This window comes from Manis pentadactyla, chromosome 5 (assembly GCF_030020395.1).
Source record: "Manis pentadactyla isolate mManPen7 chromosome 5, mManPen7.hap1, whole genome shotgun sequence".
Classification (NCBI taxonomy): domain Eukaryota; kingdom Metazoa; phylum Chordata; class Mammalia; order Pholidota; family Manidae; genus Manis; species Manis pentadactyla.
In genome coordinates this window covers 78,522,536-78,540,978 of record NC_080023.1, presented here as the reverse complement: position 1 = coordinate 78,540,978, position 18,443 = coordinate 78,522,536, and the positions used below count along the sequence as shown (strand labels likewise).

The window sequence follows — 18,443 nt, the reverse complement described above, 5'->3', positions numbered from 1 at the left end:
TCTGAGTCACCCAGACTTCATGTAAACTGAAATGCTCATCAGCATTTTAACTTGAGAGAAGGCAGCTACCTGAGCAGACATGAAGAAAATTTGGATGCTTGTTAGCCTGGTGCACACTGGTGCGTGTGCTTAGACTTATGAAAGTAGGTGCTATGGTAGTACAGTGTTTGACAGCATGGGTTCAAACCTGGCTCTGCTGAGCTTTATAACCTTGGAAAACTGAAAATATTTTCTATGACTCAGTTTCCTCACTTGTAAAATGAGTATTTGTAAAATAATCATAATATTTGCCTCACAAGATTATTGTGAGGATTAAATAATCTAACAGAGTTAGGGCCTTAGTATAGTATGTGTTACATAGGAAGTCTTCACTGAATGTTAACTTGTTTTAGGCTATAATATAGCTTCTCAGTAAGTTAGGGCTAATCCAACCCATAGCATTCTGTCCATCATTTGTGCTTTTTCTGTGTGTCTGTCAAGTAATGACAATTTTTAAACAGATATTCTCATTAAACATTTACTAATTTACTAATTAATACTCCTCCTTTACATAAGATACAAGTGTACTTCTGAAAACAATTTTTTTTTTTTACTGGTAAATTCTAGAATTAAAAACCTGTTTCTCTAATAAAAAGAACTGGCAGAAACAGGATATGGATGGAACCCTGGCTTGGGAAGCTGGACTTAGAGTCCCCAGGGCCTGTCCTGACCAAGATTTAAACTCTGGGCATGTCACCAACTTCCCTTCTCAGTTTCACATTTGTAAAGGTAGGGAGTGCATCTAAATGCACACCGAAGTCTCAGTCATGCCTCATGTTCTATGGAGTTTTCTTCCATCCCCATAATTACCACGGGAGTCCATGTGTTTATTCCCATGTTGTTACCATGCTTGCAATATTTGAGGGATCTGTAAAAAAGTAGCACGTTTTTTTATTATACTCAATGATATCAAATTTTCCCTTTAAAAGGAAATCGAAATTTTAAAACAATAAAAAAGTATCTTGGGGCTAAGTCTGGTGAGTAAAATGGTTATTTTGAATAGCAAAATGTGATCTAAGTAAAGTGGAATAAAAGTATTTTTGACAGGGGCTTATAATTGTGTGTGTGTGTGTGCGTTTTTGTGTGCATGCCTATATATGTGTATATGTGCCATCAAGGCAATGCAATTCATAGTTTCAAGTTTTGAAATAATTTTGTTAAAAACTCAGCCTTTAGTCACACTTAATTTACACCACTGAAGTAACTATGCTTTTTGTAAAACTACTGCTTTTTGAATGAAACAATACTTACTGAGATCTAGAAACAGTACAAATCTTGTAAAATAAGAAAAGGCTGATCAGACTTCTTGTAAAGTAGGTTGGTCCAATGCTGTGGGCTCATTATTCGGCTGAAATATTGCTTTGCACCTCATGCTAGTCATTCATCTTCCCTGTACCTCAGTGCTTTTCTTAGAAAAGTCTAATAAAGGTGCTGTCTATAAAGCGTAGTGCTGTACCTTGGATGAAGTATTCCCCAAATGTTGTATGATGCAAATACAAGGAAAATAGAATCTTGTAACACTTCAAAGTCTACTCCGTGGGGCTGCCCTGTCTGATGGCTGGGCTTTTGCTCAGCAGTGAGAATGCTGTATGCTTCTGGAGAGTAAAGGCTTGTAAGTTTCTCAAAATTTGGCTACTGCTTTGCAAGTTTGATAAATTGAATCTCAAATCACAGAATGCCCATATGGTAAAATTTTTGAAATATTCCTATAGGATATGCCATCAACTTGTATTTATATTCCCATTAGATCAAACATTGAACCAAATGTAAATGACTTAGTTTCTCCACTGGAAGCAACAGTCAGGGTGAAGCCTGCAGGATCTGTCACAGAAAGAGCTCTTGGAGGACTCAGGAAACAGAAAAGCATGACTGACAAATTAGCTACCTCATTTTTTCTTTTTTATTGAAGTTCCCTGAATTCAGAATTATACATTTAAAACACATGTTTTAAAAGAGGGTTGGTTGCTCTGAAATGGCAGCCAAGGAAAGAATGATTTCTACGTTAAAATGTGATTATTTTAAATACAAAAATATATAAATTATGGTATTATTTTATTCTGCTCCATCTCTCTGAAAGTGAATATTCTGTGCCCTCTCTCTTACCTTTGTTTTGCAACTCCTCAAACATTTTTTCATGCTTTCTAAAAACATGCCCATTTAAACTACCTTGTTTTCTGGATTCAGGACAGAAAATGGGGTTGTGATGAAACCAGTTGGTTTTAGTGGAGTGTGTGTATGCATTTTTAACTTTTTTGTTTTTTATTTAAAAAAGAATATCTGATACATGACAGAGGAATACGACTAGGGATATGTTAATGTGATTTGAGCAGTTATAGAACAAAAGTCAGTGAAGTGGAAGGTTGTTTGACATAAGCATCTACTGGATAGTGAATTATCATTGTTTTTCCTTTTAAATAGTCCCTGAATTTCTAGAAACCATTTTCCAATTTTTCCAGTTGGATGTGAAACTGAGCTGATGTAAAACTTGCAATAGAGGATGAAGAAGAAAGGAGAGTTGGAAGGAAAATGAAAGAGGGAGCTGTTTGAGATCACTTGAATCTGCACGTCCTTTGTCCTTCGGGCAAGTGTATTAAATACACTCCTCTGATTTCAACCAAGTCCTGTTTATTCCTCTTCAGACTGTACATTTTTTCTAAGCATTTCTCCTCAGTTTCATTGAGAATATTCTCACTGCTTCACAGTTAGAATACAATAGCCTTGTGAATGGCCTTCCTACTTAAACTGTCTTGTCCAGCCAAACACCTCAGACTCCTCAAATGCTCCTCTCTCAGAGACTTAGAAAGCCAGTGTGGGGGCCTAAGCGAGGACATAAGCTTTGCCCTGGCATTGAGTCCTAGCTCCACCTGTCACTAGTGTGTGATTTTGGTAAAATCCTTAACTCTGAATTTCCATTTCCTAAAGTCTATAAAATGCAATTAATAAATGCCCAGCTCACAGTGTTGTGGCAAGCACTGTATGGAATATATTGAGCATTTTGCATAGTAGGTGCTTAAATAAATAGCAGGTATCAATCCCCTTATATAACTTCAATTTTAGCTTCTCTACCCATATTCACCTGCCAATATTCTTTCCAGTCAAGACTCTTCTAGTCCTTTCAGTGCACAATGGCTGCCTTCATGTCTATGATTTCCTCATGTTTTCCTGAGTGTCTTAACCTGTACCTGTTCCCATATCCAAATTATATTAACCCTTGAAGTCTTCTAGCTCAAGTATAATACAATCTTTTCTAGTCTCTTCAGCCATGATTTCCATTTCTCTACATCTTTTCAGTATTTATTTTCTATACCAGTTTAATGTATAAACTCATATTGCTTGTTTACATATGTATCCTGCTAATGTCATGCCTGCTCTCAGAGCTGAGGGACTGTATATATTTTTTATGCATACGAGAGTCTTCCAGCCAACCACGTGTAGAACTCAAGTCAGTGGCTGGCTGATTTTGGACCCGCTAACTGGGCAATTAGCAGTTTTTTCTCTTCCTGAAAAAGGAAAAAAAAAAATTGGAAAGAACTTCATTCTTGTTGGGAAATAAAAGGATTAGGGCTCTGTGCTTTCAAGTTAAAGGAATATTTTCTACCATTCTTGTGGAAATGAAAGCAGAAAAGTTCTTACAGCAGGAAGTTGGAAAGAAAGACATGTGCTGTATTTGTTTTCTTTTTTATTCTGAGCTTTTACTACTCACTGTATGAAAAAGTCAAGAAAATAAAAAATAAAAAAATTTTGATGATGATGAGAGAAGACAGATTTTTCAAAACTATCAAGCAGGCACAAAGGATAGGTATTCAATTTTTTAAAGTACAAGTAACTGGGATGATCTTTGACCAAAAAGTAAGGTAGATCTTTAATTCATTCATCAGGTATTTACTGAACGCTTACTCTGTGCTGGCAAGAAGGCAGGCGCTAGGGATGTACAGACATGTTCCTGAACTCAGGGAGCTTAACAACATGAGACTCGACCCAGAGTCTAATAGTCTAATAGTACAAAAAATTTGTACTATTAGACTATTACATGGAGAAAAAATAATCTAATGTTCTTTTTCTGAATCCAAATAAAAACTCAGAGTAAAGCACTAGATAGTCTAATAGTACAAGGGTGGGAGTGGGGGGAAAGACCATATCCATGGAGTTTAAAACTAAATAAAAGTAGTCACCTATGGACTAATAGTGAAAATGCATTATAAATCAAGGATTATGGTTTATTCTATTCTGTGCCTCTAAGAGAGAGAGAGAGAGAGAGAGGAGGGGCAGGGAGGCAGAAGGAGGGAGATAGGAAAAAGGAGGCAAGCCTTTAGTACTCATTTGAAACACAGCTTGTTAAAAGTGTATGTCAAATTTTGGACCCAGATTGTCTGGATTTGAATATTAGCTCTAATACTCAATAGCTTTGTGAACTTGGACAAATCACCTCATATATCTCAGTTCTTGTTTTGTCTATAAAATGAGGATAGTAATAGAACTTATCTAATATATTGCTACATGTAAGAACTCAGAGTCTGGCACACAGCAAGCATATAGTATGTTGATATTGTTCTTATGCTTTTAAAAGAAAGATAAGGGAAGACAAGGGTGCATGATGACTGGAAAACTGGATATGGAATTAGAAATCTGGAAACTTCTAATTTTATTGCTTTTTAATGATTCTGAGCAAAGAATATGCCCCTTTGGACTAGTTCTATCTCTGGTAAAAAGGGAACTCCTGTTCATTCCATTTCTAATAATTCTGAATTAGGTTGCAATATTGTTTATGCATCTCTGCCACTATCATGAATAGAACAAAATCATTCTCTGTGCAGTTTAAAACCTATCCGTGTTCTTGTGCCACTAGGTGGTTCCATTCTGAAAGTTGAGGGATAGAAGCCAACAGGCAAAAGGGGACCCTTCTAATGCTGAAATATAAAAGTAAACTTATGAATTAATTATTCCTTGACACCCACTAGGATAGGAGAACAGGTGTGAGCTCATAATACATGTTCAACAAATATTTGTTGGTTATATTTTTAGCCTTATGAATAGTTAAGACTCTAAGATCAATACTGGAGTTAATTTTATTAAAGGCATACTGATATCACTGAAATATTCAGTTCTATCCTTAAATGTTTTTAATGTAACAACTCCTAACTGAATACATTTTTATACTAATAACTATTATAAGACAAGGGTCACATAAGATATTTGATGAGCAAATAGTGCTAGAGAATTCATTGCAAATGAATTACCCACCGTATAACACTCTGATCCATCTGATGTGATTATATAAATAACTTCTGTTGCCAAGTTATCTAGTATTTGTGCAGAGCAAGGAAACAAAATTCTTCTATCCAAATCTATGGTTATATATATTGTAGCACTTACTGGTTATTAAAAGTCATTCTTTTAGCTTTGTGAACTTGGACAAATTACTACATATATCTCAGTTTTTGTTTTTTGTTTTGTCTATAAAATGTGGGTAGTAATATAACTTATCTAATATATTGCTACATGTAAGAACTGAATGCTGAAATATAAAAATAAACTTTTATATGTGTGTGTCCACTCATATAAAGTTGTGCAGGTGAGTGTATCACAGACTGTGTTTCTGATGTCTAACTTGATGCTTGCCAAAGCTCAGGTTCATGTATGATGTATGCATTTGTAGTATAATAGTTGTACACTAATATGCAAGTGTGTAATAAATGTATATTTCATGTGGTTGTTATGAAGTATCATTAAAATATGTAAGCACATACAATACTGGGCAGACAGATAATAAATGTAGTTATTTTATCACTATATTTTATAATATTTATTTTATATATTAGTATTTATTATATACTAAAGAACTTTGATACCCTATAAGGTAAGGTATAGGCATATAGTCACCTGAGAAATAACTAATATTTTATTTATTAAAAATCACCCCAAATAATGTTATTTTCATTGAAAATAATCCCAATAGCAACTAGTGATCTAGTTTGATCAATGGCCCAGGATAACTTCTAAAATGTACTACGATACTTAAATTTGAAGGTCTTTAAAATTTTTGAACCAGTTAAAAAAAAGGGGTCCCTTTCCACAATGACTATATCAAAAGTGAATGAATGCAGATAATTTTTGAACTCAGGGAGAGACTTTGGGTAGTAGGTTAGTGTGGCACATATGTATAAAGAGATGGGTCAGCACATCAGCGATCATCAGATTATGCTTCTTTCTTGGCTCTCTTCCTCCAGAAGTCCAGGAAACCAAGATGTAGAGTGTCTGAATTAAAGAACTCCACAGAAAGGGACAATTTAAATTGTCAACATCCATAATGCAAACAAAGGAAAAATGATTCTTAATACTTTGTTCATTGGAGTACATGTTCTCAGAATTAAAGTCTCTCTTAGGAAAAGCACCTAGGGATAATAATAAAGGAACACTAGACTAGTTGGCATTTATTAAATATTTCTTTAATTGCTACTATGTTTGTGTACTGATTTTTATTGGTTTCACTTTTTACATGAAAGACTCAGAAATCAGGTTTGGAAACAAGCAAACAAAATCCCAGTGAAGTTAAAGCCAGTTAACCACAACCAAGGAATAAGTGATCTTTTTCCTGACTACCTGGTTCATATTAAGGTTCCATTAAACTTTCTTCTGGTCTTTCACCAGAAAACTGAGGCATCCCCTTAATTCCATTATGCTTTCTCTTCATGTCTAAATTAATGAAAACAATGGTGTACATCTTCGCTTAGAAACATTTCTTCTATTTGTTCCTTCCACCTCATGTCCCCTTGCTCACTTATCAACCAGGACTTCATTCCCTCAATCTACTGAGTTTGCTGTAATATTTGACAATTCTAAATCCTTCATACCCAAACTAGATTAACCTTCCTTAAAAATTGCCATCATCATTTTATTCCTGGACTCCAGAACAAACAATCGGTTTTTGTAGTTGCTTATGACCTACAATATGAATTCTATACTTCAAATTTCCTTTCAAATTAAGTTGATGACCTTATTGTTCTCTAACATATTCTACTCTCTCCTATTTCTGTTGTCTTCATTGTTTCTCCAAGAATTATCTGTTTTTTTCCTTTCAGCCTAACTATTCTGTACTAATTCTTCAAAGTCAAGTTCAAGGCTCACCTTCTCTGGAGAGCATTCATTCAAGTTTCCTTTGATTAATTTGTTATTCTGTATGATATTAAACTCTTTCAGTAGCTTAACTACATAATTTAACTACAATTCTTACCCTTTTCATTTGCAAAATTCAGATAGAAACATCCTTATGATTATGTGCTTCAGTACATCAGAACTTTGACTTGATCCTGAAGTTTATTTTATGCTTTGGTGTTCTTAGAAATGAATTAATTTTGCTAAATATGACATTTTGTTCTTAAAAATTCAAGAAGTTGAACTGCTCAATTAAGTTCTATAGAAACTATTAGCATCCTACTTTCTTTTATATATCAAGTTTTTTAGAGTAAAACCAGTTATATGCAGCAATGTTTTCCCCATTTAATGGGTAAAATAATACTTCAGTGTATGTTTTAGAAAATGAATGTCTTACCAAACAACCATTTATAACTACTTTTTTTTTGGGGTGTTATTGTTTATTATGGTTCTCCAAGCAGAAAAAACAAAATGTAATAAAGTAAATGGGGTAACCAAGTGGATTTTCTTTTTCTATATTTCCTGTCTCCTTATTTGCACCACACACAAATCTTACCTTTGTGAAAATACATCCCGGTAAGGACTACCATGTTGCAATGCGATTCCATATCCCCGATCGGCAACAGTATTCCCAATGGTGTAAAAGGAACAATCTGGATCATTGATAGCCACATATTCCAATACAGCTGCATCCCATACAAAAGCATAATTTCCATATTTTACCTGTAAAAATATGAAGAACAAAAGAAGAAAATACACTTTAAGGTTGTAATTTTAAGTTATAAAGACAGGGTAAAAAATATTACATTTAGATATATTTAACTGTGCAAAAAGAAATAGGATCTATATTTCTAAATACCTATTCTGAATGAGAATTTGGCTTTTGCTTAATTTATAGTTCTGTTCTCCTAGAAAGATGATAATGTTGGAATGTTAACTATGCTTCCAGGCAGCATAGCTTATACCAAAATGACCCCTGAGTAGTAAATGTCACCTGGACTGGGAGAACAATAAATACATGAAAGGAAGCCATATGTTTGAACTTCTCTGAGAGCAGTGATTCTTGTAATTGGGCCTGTCTCTTAGAGACCTTGGAAGTTATACTTCTGAAATTGTTACAAGAGATACTGGCTCCTTCAGGTTATTAGGCTTCTAAGCTAGTCAGGCTTTCGTATCCCCCTACTATAGGTTTCATCTCCTTGCATATTACCTATATTCTAAATGAATGCTATGAGTACAACTCACAGTGAAAAGAAATATTCAGCCCTGCCCTGCTGGCAAGATATGTTTCCTGTCCTATGTCCTTCTAAATTAATCTGTTGCCAAGTATTGCCTATGGCAATTTTGCAGCTGGAGTTAGAGAAAAACTCCCTAGGCAGGTATCGCAATGAGGAAAAAATTAGCTATATGACCTTCTCTATCATCATTTAGGGAACACAACTTTATTTTGGATTGTTTATTGTATATTTTAGTGATTATCTTTTTCCCTAAACCACAAACTTATCAAAAACAAAAAGCAATCATAAGAAAATCAATTTTGAAAAGTATTCTATATACAGAAGTTAATGAATTCATAACATAAACAGAAATAGTAATTAAATCAAGTATTCACTTATTTATTGGAAGAGAAAGTAATTTCCTGGTAAATCTGAATAGGGAGAAGGAAATATATATAAATACAGATAGAAGGAGTGGTATCAGCAAGATAGCAAATAGGCAGTCCTTAACCTTTATTCCCTCACAGAAACAGCAATTTGGCAGCCATCCACAAACAAAATGTCTTTGTGGGAGCCTTGGGATCCAGGTTGTAAAGGCCTGGTGGGGGTGTAAGACTGAGGAAGGATGGTTTGAGGAGGCAGGCTCACAACCCAGTGATCAGCCAGCCAACTGTGGTCCTGGCTGCATTCCTGGAAGCAGTTTGTCCCCCTGAGGACTGGACTCCAGATCTGTAAAGGTTTCAGGCAAGTATGCCTATTCTGCTCAACATAGTACTGGAGTGATGCTCAAGCAATTAGATAAGAAAAAGATATAAAAGGATACAAATCAGAAATAAAAAAGTGAAATTATCTTTATTTGCAGATGATATGATTGCATAGGTAGAAAGTCCTAAAGACTAAACAAAAAAACTGTTAGAACTAATGAAAACATTTAATAAAGTTTCAGGATTCAAAATCAACATACAGAAATCAGGGCACTTACATAATGCAAACAACGAATTCTCTGAAAAGAAAATTAAGAAAACAATTCCATTTACAATAGCAACAAAAACAATAAAATACTTAGGAAGAAAATTAATCAAAGACGGAAAGATTTGTACTCTGAAAATTACAGAACAATGATAAAGGACATTCAAAAAGACAGATAAATGGAAAGACATCTGTGTTCATGTATTAGAAGAACGAACATTATTAAAATGTCTAAACTATCCAAAGTGATCTACAGACCCAATGCAATCTCTATCAAAATTCCAATAGCATTCTTTACAGAAGTAGAAAAAACAATACTAAAATTCATATGTAAACACTAAAGACCCCAAATAGCCAAAAAAGGCAAGAAGAACAAATCTGGAGGCATGATGCTTCTTGATTTCAAAAAATGTTACAAAACTATAGTAATTACAACAATATGGTACTGGCATAAAAACAGACATATAGATCAATGGGATAGAACAGAAATCCTAGAAATAAACCCATACATTTATGGCAAAGTGATACAAGAGTGCCAAGAACATAAAATGGGAGAAAGATAGTTTTTTCAAAAAATGGTATTGGGAAAACTGAATATCCACATGTAGAAGAATGAAATTGGACCTCTATTTCACACCATGTACAAAAATCAAATCAAAGTGTATTAAAGACTTAAATGGAAGACTTAAAACCATAAAACTTCTAGAAGAAAACATAGGGGAAAAGTTTCTTGACATTGGTCTAGGAAACAATTGTTCTAGGCAATATCTGGGTAAAAGCACAGACAACAAAGGCAAAATTAAAGAAATGAGATTGCACCAAATTAAAAAGCGTCTGCAGAACAAATTAAATAATGAACAGAGTGAAAAGGCAAGCTGCAGACTGGGACAAAGTATTTGCAAACCATACATCTAATAAGGGTTTAATATCTAAAATATATAAGGAACTTGTATAACTCAACAGTACAAAGAACAAATAACCTGATTTAAAAAATGGGAAGAAGAATTTCTCAAACAAGACACAAAAGGGCAAAAGATATATGAAAAGATGCTCAACATCACTAATTATCAGGGAAATGAAAATTGAAACCACAGTGAGATATCATCTCAAATCTGTTAGAATAGCTATTGTCAAAAAGATGTAAGATAATAAGTGTTGGCAAGGATGTGGAGAAAAGAGAACCCTTGTTACACTGTTAATGGGAATGTAAATTCATATAAGTATTATGGATGTTTTTCAAAAAATTAAAAGTAGAACTCTCATATGACTCAAAGATCACAACTCTGTGTATAAATCCAAGGGAAATGAAATCAGGATCTCACAGAGATACCTGTACTCCCACGGTCACTGCAGCATCATGCACACTAGTCAAGATATGGAAACAACCTAAATACCTGGCAATAGATGAATGGATAAAGCAAATATACAACAGAATATTATTCATCCTTACAAGAGAAGGAAATTTTGCTATTTGCAACAACATTGGTGGACCTAGAGGACATTATGCTATGTGAAGTGAGTCAGACACAGAAAAACAAATACTGCATGGTCTCATTTATATGTAGAATCTAAAATAGTTGAACTCATAGAAACATAGAATAGAATGGTAGATGACAGGGTTTGGAGACTGAGGGAAATGGAGAGATGCTGGTCAAAGGATACGAAGTTTCAGTTATGCAAGATTAATAAATTTTGGAGATTGAATATACAGCATGGCAAGTACAGTTCACAATATGGTATTATACCCTTTATATTTGCTAAGCTGGTAGATCTTAAGTTTTCTCATAACAAAAATATGAAATAAAATAAAGGTAATGATGAGGTGATGGATAGATTAATCAGCTTCATTGTGATGATCATTTCACAATGTATATGTCTATTAAAACATCAAGTTATTCACCTTAACTATTGGGCTAAAAAAGCTCAAGAACAAATAAAGCTAAAAAAATACAAATAGAAACTGTGAATAAAATTGATTGTTTTTGAATAAATTTAAAAAGAATTGTATTCTATAAGAATAAAATTAAAATATCAATAACTTCAACAATTTTCTGGGAAAAGAGAAATTACCAAATTTCCTCAAGGAGAAACTTTTTTAGCACTAAGAAAAAGCTAAAATAACCTTGATACTAAAATATGAGAAACTTCCAAAAATCTGAGTCTTGTCCTCTCCAAAATATCAGCAAACTGATTTTAATGGTGTAATTAAAAAATGTAACATTTTTAAAAGAAACAGACTATACTGGTTCAGTATTATGAAGGTTACTGGAATAATGTATCTTATAAATGAGGTTTTATAAAATTTTTAAGTGATCTTCCAACAGACACCTAAAATACATCTGACAAAATTGAAAACCATTATCATCTATCTACCTACCTAGAAAAGTAGGAATACAAAGATTACTTAATGAAGTATACAATAATTACCCCAAATAAGCAACAAACCTATTGGAAACTAAAACTTTAATGGCACTGCCATTAAAGCCAACAAAATAATGCCTGCTTTTACTGTCAAAACTTAACATGGCTGTTATCATTTTAGCCTATGCAATAAGGCAGGAAACAAAAACCTAATCTGATAGTGTTAGGATGAAATATCACTATTTGATGACATACATATGAAACCCGCTAGTACCCATTGAAAAAATATTAGAAAAAATAAAGATATAAACAAATGGATTGGTTATAGATACATACAAATTAATTGCTTTTCTTAATATATCAATGAGAGATAATATATGAGTAAAAACTTCCATTTTCACTAAGTATAAATAGCTAGGAATAAATTTAACAGCAAATGAGCAGGGACTGTATAAAGAAAACTTCAACATTTGACTGAAGCAGATTTAAAATTGCGTCTAGATAAGACATAACTTATTCTGAAAGAAAAGACATACAATTGTAAAAGATATGTGAGTTTTCCTCAGCTTTGAAACTCAAGCAATCAAAATAAGATATTCAAAGAATGTTTTAGGACTTATTAAAATATTTGCATACTTAATTGGAAGAAAAGAGATGATAATAGCAAAGAAAATTTGAAAATAAAAATGGAGACTTAGAATACCAAGTAGTGAAACATGTTATAAAATTTTAAACTAGAATAGCATGCAACTTGTTTGAGGATAGAAAATCAGTGGAAGAGCCAATAAAATCCTACAAAACTGAAAAAAACATATAAATGTTACTTACAGACTGCTTTACAAAGGTCATAATTCAAATCAGTGTGGCAAATATGAAATATTAAAAAATTAGACATGGGAAATTATTTCAAAAAGGTCCATATTAGAGTGAGTACTCCTTCACTCTGTGACCAAGTTTGTGACTTTGTGACAAAGTTTTTCTGGTGTTATGTCGATTTCTAGTATCTTCTCCTATGATGAGAGTCAATATTCCCTGGTGGATGGGGCTTCCAGGAGATTTATGGCACTCGAGTTCCTTTTGGAGGATTTATCTTTAGGCAAACAAGGGAAGTTCAGGGACAGCCTTTCTCTGCATTTGCTGTTTTTCCAAGCGCTTATAATTAAAAATCATCAATATGCCAAATAGCACATTTTGGGAAGACATTCTGGTACTCTTCATCACCAACTTTCATATTTGCTTTTAGCTTCCTGGGTCTAAACCTATAATAACAGAGATAGCAGTGACCTTGAAGCCTCCTCTAACACCATATTTTGATTTTTGCTATTCTCTGTTTCAAACAGCCCTTCTGGCTTCCTGGATTCACTTGCAGCTTCTTTACAACCCTAAAGGGACTTCCCCAGTTGGGGACATACTGCTTTGCTGTTAGAAAAGTATTCTAGCATTGTTGTTATGCTTGTGCACTACAGAGCTCTATTTAAGTATATGGTAACATTATCGTTGCCATTATATGTGTGTTTCTAGTAATTCTAATGTCACAAAGCATTATGGATTCATTTTTAAAAAGAAAAGCATTAAAACAGTATGATTATAACTTGCAGCAATGCCAATGTAGTGTTGCATAGTAACCCAGGCTATTTTAGCTTTTAAAAATATCCCTGCCTTTTTCATCTACTAAAACATACAATCACTGTCTTTTGGGTGGTTTTTAACTATTAAATTGAGACTATCTAGAAAATACTCATCAAAAGTCGAAGCCAAAAGTCATTTTTCAACAGAATAATAATTGAAGGTTTGGCCTATGAAATTTTCAATCTATCTGACTAGATGATGGATATTACTTAAAATTTTTCAACTAGTCTTTGTTCTTGAGGTCATGTTTGGATAAGGTGCTGAATTGTGGGCCACTGATTTATTAACCAGTGGATTCCATGCCAATAGAGTGCTTGATACCAGGTTAAACAGAGGGCACATGTGCATCTGGAAGCTCCCTGTCAGTATATCCCAGGTCCCATTTGTGAGAAAGGGAAAAGAATCCAGAGTACCATCAATCTCTGATATTACCCATCTCTGGTCCCCCAAATAGTTACCAGAATGCTGTGGCGATTAATGGATGATGTAGCTATCAAGTTTCAACACACATCCCCAGAATGATGTCACAAAGCCTGTAATGAATTTCTCAGTGCTAAGATAATGCTAGGTTTTGTTGCATATCTACAATATTTTTACAGTAATCTTTCTTTTAATTCCATTTCACCAGTAATCATTATGCCTTAGTTTTAAGATCCTGAAGGGATCTGGAAGGGACATAAAGATAAGTTAAGACTCTGGCTCCTGTCCTCAAGCTGCTTACAACTCAGTAGAGGTAAGTCAAACGCTAATTGCGGTAACAGAACACATACGATCGTAAACCATAAAAGAAGCTTGACGTGTTAAAGTGGTTTAAAGAAAGGGCATCTTAATTTTCATTGGGGGTGTTCAGGACAGCTTGGTCAAATATTCTGGTAACTGAAATCATTATATAAGAAAATCCAAATATTTAGTGACTAACTGATTAAACATGGGTATTCTTTGGAAATCATTTCTTGTTCATGCACACTCTTTTAATCTTCTAGTTTTCTGCAATTTTCCATCTGTCAGGTGAAGAACTATAAACTTTCAATGTTATTTTCTCAAATATTTGCATTGCTTTGCCAAGTAAAGTGAAAGATGAGAAAATGTATTTTCAAAATTGGTGCCTGCACTCCTCACCATGTTTGGATTATGGCATATTTCTCTTTCTCTCTAGAATCCTCTTGTCCTCTCTGCCCCTGTTCCAACATCTCTGTTATGACCTAATGCTGAAAGCACTTTTCTTTTCAATTTATTAGGCAGTAGTCTGCCGTAATAACTTCAGAAGCCTGCACCACAAATAAATAGACTTTCACCACCTGTCATCCCAATGACTTTGGTTTTAATTAGGAGGCCATATTCTTTCTCACACAAATCTTAAATTTGGCAAATTCCTTAAAAGCTCACTTCAAAATCTGTAGCTACAGAGAGACATCAATGATGATGCTTTTTTTATTAAGAGAATTCAGTGGGACAATTATGGAAAGGCGACATTTAAACCAAGGGGTAAAATAATATTTCCTCTCTCCAATGAAGGAAATCCTCCCTCGGTCTTCCATTTCTTATTCATAATAGCTGACATTTAAAAAGCATTTTTTTCCACTCTTAAAAAATGTCTTATATATATAAACTTATTTGTTTTTTACAACACTGTGGGCTAGCTGATATTATGATACCTAATTCAGATATGGTAATGGAACTTGCTCTAAGTCATACCACTTATTAGAGGTAGATTTAAACTTGAGCTCAAGGCCATCTTCTACACAGTGTTTCACTAAATTAAAGGTAAATTTCTGGAAGAAATTTACCATAGGAATGCAAAATCTGTGAGCTATGGTAACCTTTGCCTTTAAGGCATAGCCTATTTAGTTTGAGAAGTAATATTTATGTAAATAAAAATAATGCAGCATGGTATATGGCAAAAGTCATGAAAATAATGCAGCCTTTTTCATGCTATGTGATCACACTATGAAGATAAATAAGAGGAGCTTTTAAAAAACAGCTTTTATTTATTTTTTGAAATCATTGGAATAAATACCTGGTTTATATGATTTCAGACCCCTGAAAGCCTGTTGATTTTGTGACCACTGCTATCTAAGCATTTCTGATTTTCAGGAATAAAATGAAAGAAGAGTTTTAAAAACTTAATTAGAGGTTGTAGGATTTCCATTATTATTTTTTGTTTAGTCTATTATTTTTTGTTCACCAAGTAAAAATTAAAAATCCTGAAAACAACATGGGAGAAATAAATTCTAACTTTCCACACTAAGCTGCTAACTTCTTTACTAATGGTCAGTGGGGGACGAAAGTGATTGTGAATTACAGGAGCAAAGAGTTATGATTAACCCAGAATCGATCTATAGTGGTCCTTGTAATTCATTGCCCACATAAGTCCTTAAGATGGGATGGCTTTAATATTTATGACATATGGTTCTAGGGGGTGGCCTCTCCTACTTTGGTCAAATTAATAATTTAGCATCATTCATCAATTCTTCTGAAGTTATCCAGCACAATAAATCATGCTGAAGTCCATAGTTTAGTGCTTAAGACTGACTTTTAAAATATATATGGCTTTGTCAACTGCTGCTTTAATTGTTAGTCTACCATATTTTATTGGCTATTTTGAAATTTGAATTTGTACTCTGAGATAGTCATTACAGGGCACACATTTTCACGAGAATGATATGAATGTGTTTACAATAACTATCAGTTCATTTATAAAGGATATACATTTTTTAACCTAGCAAAAAGGCAGTATGTCAACCTTTAAATCTTACCTTATGCCTCGTTTTTGAGGCTACTGGAATACTAATTTTTAAAAAGTTTTTAAAGCATTCTGCAAATGTGAAAAGGCTGAATACAGCTTCCTTCCCCTCCACTGATGAGTTGCTCTTGAAACAAATGACCGCTAGTATCTAGAAGACAGAGGGCTAATAAGGCTTGGAGTTCTGGATAATTCTGTGTGAGAAAGAACTGGTAATTCTCTACTCAGGCTGGGTGAGTGCCTGAGAAAACCATGAATCCTCTGAGGAAGGCAAATGAAGGAACCAAGTTTGGAGGAATGCTTGATTCACAGAGGGAGACCAGTGGACCTCTGTGGACAGAAAACTCTGAAATCCTCCTGCCCTCCTTCCTTAAGTGTTTGTTTCCATGAATATGTATGTTGTGTTCTCTTTAAAGTGGCCAGAAGGAAGTTGAATAGGTGAGCAGAGAGAGATCTCCCATCCTAGGGCCTGGGAGACCAGAGGACCCGAAGACTCTTCCAATTGCCTCAGCAGGGGGATTTGTGACCCACTTTCTCTTCTACTGTTGGTCCACAACGAGAAAGGATATTTCATCTCCTGCACTTAGCAAGACTGTCAATCCCTAAAAATAATCAATAACCAGGCTTGAGTCCCTATGAGCCCACAGAGAAAAATAACCCATGTGGTGAGTGGCACAGTTATAGAGGGAAAGCTGAATCAAAACAAGTAGAACACATTCTAGGGAAATAGCACTGTGGTCATAGTAAGATTCCAATTTAAAAGAAACAGAGCCCTTAACCAGATTCAACTGTGAGTCTTAAAAGATCTTTGTGGTTATAACCTAACAAACAAATGTCTATTTCCCAACCAAAAAATGTAACAGATTAATTGAAGGCGAACTGTTCACAAATGTCCTGCAGGCTCAAATGGAAAAAGGGTGACCACTGTCCCAGTTTGCCTGGGATGCTCCAGTTGTAGTACCGAGTCCCTGATTTCAAGGGAAATCTTCCTGGGAGACAAAAAGTCCAGGTTTTTAACAACTAGTACGGAAGATTGGGAAGAGAGAGTACAAACATCTATACAGCAGCTTAAAAGATAGGGCCTGAAAGTGACAGTCTTTTTTTTTTTTTAGCAGATAGCTACAAGGTGGATCATCTGCCTTCTGCATTTGCTTTCATTTTTTTTCCACCTGACTGCTGAAGTTGAAGTTGGCAGTTGTGACTCGCTGTTCACAATAATAATAAATTCATTGTTGTGTCACTATGAGTTCTGAAACATACATGTGCCACTTAAATGAATTATAATCATGTCTGTTAATAGCCCTTTGCTGGGCAATTGACTTTTTCTTGGTATCAAGATGATGCTAACTTAATTTTTAACACTGTGAATACTATGATCATTTTTTTCTAAGAGTTCAGATGACAAAAATGAGAGTGATTATAATGCTAATACTAGTATGACCTAGACATCAACAAAAAAGAAGGCTAAATGACTGTTATCTTATTCAGATGGAAGGAAACAAATAACTGGATTGGGAGGTAAGTAACCAAGACAGCATATCGCATAATATGCAGAAAATAATCTGGAATTAAGTGTGGTGGAAAAGGGAATGTGAAAGCGCATCCAGAGACCAACTCTCACAAATTAAGATAGGCAATATTTCTAAATCAGCCAAAAGTTTTTGTGTCTCCCCAAAACATCAATGTTCAGATGAATATAGCAGCTGCTGACTTCGCTTGGGTAAACCAGACAAACACACGCACATTATGGTATTGTAACCCATGTAGCTCTTTGAAACCGAGTAAAGCTAGTTTCCTTGATTGTGGAGTTTCAAATAAATTGTGCTGTGGGGAAACAGAAGGAGGGCATTTTTATAACAAATGAGTTGAACCTTTACAGCGCAGAGCTGATTCTTTCAGATTTTAACTGAATGATTAGATTTTCTACAGTACAGTTATATGTCATCATGACAACCAAAAAATGATTCCTCTACTTCTCAGGTACTTTGATTTTAAAAATGGAATGCCAAATCCTCTTCTTGATTTTTATGAAGATTTTAATAAAATTGCTTAAAGCACAAACGTCTACTGATAACTTGTCCAAATACAGAGTTTAATCACATATCTGCATTTTCTGCAAATATTGCACTTGTAAATTTTGGCAAATTCCATTTAGTGGGTAAACTTAAGTGCACTGTAATCATGCTTGCTGTAGGACAAGAAGAATGTCCTTCTCTAATTTGGACATACACTGAGGATGACAATGGAGAAAGGGATTACAGTAAAACAGAAATTTATATGCTGTTTTTCCAAATTTGATGAATTTGAAGAAACCGTGTAGGGCCTGGGAAAAT

At 34.3% G+C, this 18,443-nt stretch overlaps 1 protein-coding gene across 1 annotated transcript in view; it reads right to left on the bottom strand.

The window, feature by feature from the left end:
* GRID2 (glutamate ionotropic receptor delta type subunit 2) overlaps positions 1–18,443 on the bottom strand; it is a 1,430,685-nt gene that overhangs the window by 98,742 nt on the left and 1,313,500 nt on the right. The window contains exon 14 of the mRNA XM_057502448.1: positions 7,748–7,914. Within this exon, the coding sequence (XP_057358431.1) occupies positions 7,748–7,914 (167 nt within the window). The remainder of the gene's footprint in view (positions 1–7,747; positions 7,915–18,443) is intronic.